This window comes from Nymphaea colorata, chromosome 11, assembly GCF_008831285.2.
Source record: "Nymphaea colorata isolate Beijing-Zhang1983 chromosome 11, ASM883128v2, whole genome shotgun sequence".
Lineage (NCBI taxonomy): Eukaryota > Viridiplantae > Streptophyta > Magnoliopsida > Nymphaeales > Nymphaeaceae > Nymphaea > Nymphaea colorata.
In genome coordinates, this window is record NC_045148.1 from 23,659,877 (window position 1) to 23,665,479 (window position 5,603).

The 5,603-nt window shown below is 37.2% G+C and overlaps 1 protein-coding gene across 1 annotated transcript; it reads left to right on the forward strand.

The window, feature by feature from the left end:
- The first annotated feature begins 507 nt into the window (after nt 1-507).
- Nucleotides 508-2,794, forward strand: LOC116263699 (LRR receptor-like serine/threonine-protein kinase GSO1). Its single transcript, XM_031643434.1, has 2 exons — nt 508-1,421; nt 2,473-2,794. Exons 1-2 carry the CDS (start codon nt 508-510, stop codon nt 2,792-2,794), a joined length of 1,236 nt encoding a protein of 411 aa, XP_031499294.1.
- Nucleotides 2,795-5,603: the final 2,809 nt, after the last annotated feature.

Here is a 5,603-nt window from a genome sequence, read left to right on the forward strand (position 1 = left end):
TTGAGATGAATCAACTCACAGGGCATCTCCCTAAAGATGCTGGCCGCTTCCTGCTTAATCTCAAGGAACTCTACTTGGGTGCAAACAACTTTGATGGCCCTTTTCCACCTTCTTTTTCAAATGCTACTAGTCTCCAAATTCTTATTGCAGAAGACAATAAATTTAGTGGTGCTAGACCGTTAGAATTAGGTAGTCTGACACAACACAGGAGGCTCTGTCTTTGGGGAAATATGTTCACCAATGCCCCTGGCAGTTGTGAGCTTTCCATTCTCACATCCTTCACCAAGTGTCAAATGGTAAAAGAAATTTATCTCTAAAAAAAACCTTCTAAACGGTATTCTTCCTGCCTCCATTGGAAACCTCACAACCACCTTGTGGAACCTTAACCTTTCCTTTAATGAGATTGAGGGTACTATCCCATTAGCTTTACCCAACTTGACAAAGTTGTTGTCCTTAGACTTGAGTTTCAACAAAATAAAGGCATCTATTCCACCAAATATGGGATCAATGGAAAAGCTACAGGAATTAACTCTTTCTGGCAATGCCTTAGAACGTTCAATTCCAAACTCACTTTACCAATTGGTCCACATGGGTAATCTTTATTTGGACAATAATGCACTAAGTGGGCCAATCTCAACCTCTATAAACAATCTGACGAATCTACAGAAGTTGTACTTAAATTCAAACAGTTTCTCATCAGCACTTCCTCCTGCCCTTTGTGAGTTGAAGGATTTGATATGGCTTTACTTGGAAGACAACTCTTTCACTGTTCTCCTGCCTTTAGATGTGGGAAATTTGGTTGCAGTGGACAAAATGGATATCTCTGTAAACCAGTTGAGCGGAGAGCTGCCTGTGTCCTTATCAGAGCTCCAAAGTCTAGAGTATTTGAATCTCTCCAAAAATTCAGTTAATGGCAACATTCACGGAAACATTGATGTTATGGTAAATATTAAAATTATTGACCTTTCCTACAATAACCTTTGCGGTGGGATTCCAAAATCATTGGAAAATCTTCAACAACCCCAAGTCTTGGATTTATCCTTCAACCGATTGGAACGAGCGATTGCAAGTGGTGGAAATTTCACAAACCTTTCCATAGATTCATTTGTAGGAAATTATGCACTATGTGGAGCACCCAAGTTCCATGTGCCAGTATGTTCAGATGGAGTGAAGAAGCACAACATTGTCAACATGATCAAAGTTGATATTTTTTTAGCAAGTGGGGGCTTTGTGCTTCTACTGATTGTATGGATACTCATTTTTGTTGAAAAATATAGAAAGAGCGGGTTGGAGAGACATTGTCATGAGGTTGAAAGATTTCGTGGAATTGTCCTCCCAGTGATCACTTACAGAATGTTTTCTCAAGCGACAATCAACTTCAGCGATGCAAATTTTATGGGCACTGGAAGCTTTGGTTCAGTGTATAAAGGAATTTTGGCGGATGGAACAACGGTGGCTGTTAATGTCCTAAACTTGTTATCTGAGGGAGCATAAAAAAGTTTTGACATTGAATGCAATGCAATGTGCCAAATTAGACACCAAAACCTTCTTAGAGTCATCACATCTTGCTCCAGAGCAGATTTCAAGGCTTTAGTTCTCCAATACATGCCCCTTGGGAGCCTAGAAGTCCGTCTATATTCATGTGGCCATCACTTGAATCTCTTCCAAAGATTGGGTATCATGATTGATGTTGCTTGTGCACTAGAATATCTTCACCATGGTTGCTGGGAGGCTATTGTTCATTGTGATCTAAAGCCAAGTAAGTGCTCCTAGATGAGAATATGACAGCACATGTTGGTGACTTTGGCATTGCAAAGATGCTAGTTGGTCACAAATCTTCAACTCTTACAAGCACGCTCAGAACCACTGGATACATTGCGCCAGGTACCAACTCTTTGTCCTATCATAAATTCTATGCTTGAACTGCTTCTTAGACAACTTGGTCCTGCTTACCATGGAGAGGAAGTTCTATCAACATGCATAATTTCCAAATATCAAGCTTTAATTTAAGATTACCTACCAGTTGACAACTGATTACTTGGATTTTATAATGAAAAAAGAGAAAAATCAGATTAATAAGTGAAATTAATGGGGATGATACTATGCAATTTTGCAGTTGAATATGAGTCTGAATCAAATAAGATGGTGAACATTAAACCTAATTATTCACACACATACATTAATGCCAGCAAGTCTGCCTTTTGAGTGTGTTTCTTTCTTTAGTAAAATTTCACTTCCTCCTTACAAATGCATGGAAACAAAAAATAGAGTTTCATGTACACCATAAATCAAAATAAAATAATTAGACTTAATTTTTTGCACCACTTTCTTTATTTCTGAATCCATCACATTAACGACAATGTTCATTGTCTACTAAATATTGTATGAATTAGAATTCGGGGCCACCGGAAAGGTGTCAACCAAAGCAGATGTCTACAGCTGTGGGATTCTTCTGCTTGAGGTGTTTACCAGAAGAAAGCCTATTGATGAAAGTTTTAATGGGGACTTTACTTTGAGGCAGTGGGTGGCTGAAGTGTTTCCGCTTCCAATTTCAGATGTCATCAATGGTCATCTTCTGAAGCAAAATAGCAGTGAAACGGTTTCAGATCATGCTGCCGAAGGACATCTTCTGAAGCAAAATAACAGTGGAACTGTTCTAAATGAGCTGCTTGTCATGATCATGGAGACGGGGTTGTCATGTTCAAGGAAAGCACCAACTGAGAGAATGGGCATGAAGGCGGTGGTCGCTAGGCTTAAAACGATACGACGGAAGGCTTCCCCTTTGAAAGAATGACAAAAATAAACCAATCCTTTATATGTATAAATTGGGATCCTTATTGGATCCACTTGAATTTTGGACCCGCATTTTTATTCAGTTATGAAATCTCATGACCAATCTAAATCTGTTTACTCCAAATTTTTGCATCCAAAATCAGGTGATCAAGTGGCAGCTAAGCTTAGTCCAACCGGATCGAGTCCGGTCTCCAGAATGGAGAATTCCTAGTACCACCAAGAAGCATCTCACATCTCACAAAAATGCACACAGTTCTTCCATGATAAACTAAATGATATATAAAATTATTACCATCTAAAAGCACATTTATGCATGCCTATGTTTTCACGCCTGACGACTCTAGAATTAAAAAAAAGAAATGAAAGGAAAATAAAAATGTACCTCCCTGGCTGGACGACACCACCTCCCTGGCTGGACGGCTTCCTCCCTGGCCTGATGGCGAGTGGTCGATTTAAAGTATCAAAAAATTTTATTTCCGCTAGCATGTTGGGCATTCCTGCTACCGTGATATTCGATTGATTCTAGAATGAAAATCTCATACTTTTGGGAAGATTTTATGAAGTTTTTGTGCTAGAAGCGTTCTAGGATCGACACCTAAAAGGATTTTCATTAAAACGTATCAACATTTGAATCAATCTTTAACTGAAAACCTCTGATTTCTATTGTCTTGTGATTTCTCCTTTTCCAGCAGAAAATCTTGATTTTCAACGCACAATTCGGTTTTCCGGAGATTGAAAATTAGTGATTTTGCTTGAAAACGGTTTAGGTTGAGTTAGAGCATTGTTGCATCAAGAAACGAGTAGAAGTGCTTCACATTTGATCGGTTTTGGAGAAAATCCAGCGGCTGGTCGGTTACTCTGCTTTTCCTGCAGCAAATCTTTGATTTTCAGTACTAAAATTGGCTTCTCCAGGCCGATTAAATTGAGTTTTTTTGGCTCCAAAAGGGCTGAGAAGTGAGTTTTGATAGGTTTTCGAAGCAAGAATAATCAAAATAACCTAGAACAGGCAGGATTATGAACCAAACCACAAGGCTGCTTTCACCAGCCACTTTCTTTGAAAAACCGGTGAAAAGATTGAAAACTCCTGCATCAAATTGGCACTATTTTTGTTTATACTTTGCTGTTTTAGTTACTTTTATATATTAACCGTATTCTCCTTTTCAGATATTCATACACTCGGATTTGAATGCGAATGAGAGAAGGTCATATCCGAATTTGTATCTGAAATCAGAATTCAAAATCTGATTCCAATCTGAATGTGACTTTTATATTCATATATGAATCTGAATCTGAATCCGGATTTGGAACTCAAATCCAGCTGATATTCAACATTTGCACTAATAAGTTTTTGGATTTAAGATCCACATTTTTCACTCACGTGGAATCCACTGTTTGTTTGAACAGTGGGTCATATAGAAAAAAGATTTGAGATCCGAGGGGATCTCAGATCCACGGGCAAATAAATGCCTCCTATGGGATGCCAATTCGAGTCGGATATTGGGTAGTCTCCAAATCCTTTGTCACATATGATACTGGAATCAAAACTAATTAGTGATTTGGATTCAAATCTGTCATTGATTCTGAGTTCAAATTCAAAGCAAACCTGAATCCAAAAACTTATGGAACTCCTCTAAATGCTCATCTAACTTTTAGTGGTGCACTAAAAGCACAAGGTTAAATTTCTTTGTTTAACAGCAATTTATGTAATACAAGCAGTTACTTTATTTAAACTTGAGCAAGTTATTGTTAGCCTTTCAATTTATGTTGCAACGTAGAAAAAAAAAACTGGAATTTAGCCTACATAATAGGGCTACGGAATTTTTTACTCGAAATAGACTTCAATGTTGCTAAATTCTAGTTAGGCCATGAGTCATTACATAAATGACATTGTAGGTGGAAACTGTCTCAAATGAGTGTCACTGGATAACTTGTCTTAAATAAATTGTCCAGTGGAAAACTGAGGCATGGTTTTCAAACAGTGCTAAGACAAAAACGACAATGAGCAAAGCATGTCCAGGTTCTACTGAAGAGATAAATCATGGTCAGAACTTGAGTCAAAATTTATCATGAGATGTTTTGTCCACCCCTACAATGTATATTCATTCTTGGCAGCTGAGCTCAAAGGTCAGAGGAATTGGAACGCCGTCTTCGGTTAGAACAGGAAAACATAATAAAATAAAAAGAAATTTCAAGAAGACTGGAGAATAACTAGTGACATGAACAACCATTTTCACATTGTCATAAAACACAATGTAAGCTTTGCACCACTACTAAAAAAAAATGTGTTTGCCAATAGCTCTAAGTTGTTACTAACTTAAGCTTGTTTTTACTTTATAAAAATGACTAATAGACCCTTAATAAGGACATATTATACATACATTAGTCTGTATTAGCTCAAGTCTCGTTTTAAGGGGGTTATGACCAGCCATCCATTGGCCAAAATGTAGATGGATATTGTGCTAACCCATACAAGCTTTTGGTACATTGAATTAAAGATCTGCTGCGAAACATGACATTCACACTTGATTTTGATGTTGCCAAAACCGCAGTATTAGATTTTTTTATGTATTTATTAATTTTTAAATAGAACTCTGAAAATTGTAAGTTGGGGGTGCTTCTAGGAAGAAGAGGAAGCATGAATGGAGGAATTCAAATTTTTAATATAAAAAGCTTGTTTGATTTAAAATGAAAAATTCATTCTCATTAAATTTTGCCATCACTCAAATACTTTGTATTCACTCCATAATCACTTATCTTTCTTTTTCATCGTTTTACTGTTTTTTTTCTTTATTTTCTTCTTTGGGGTAACA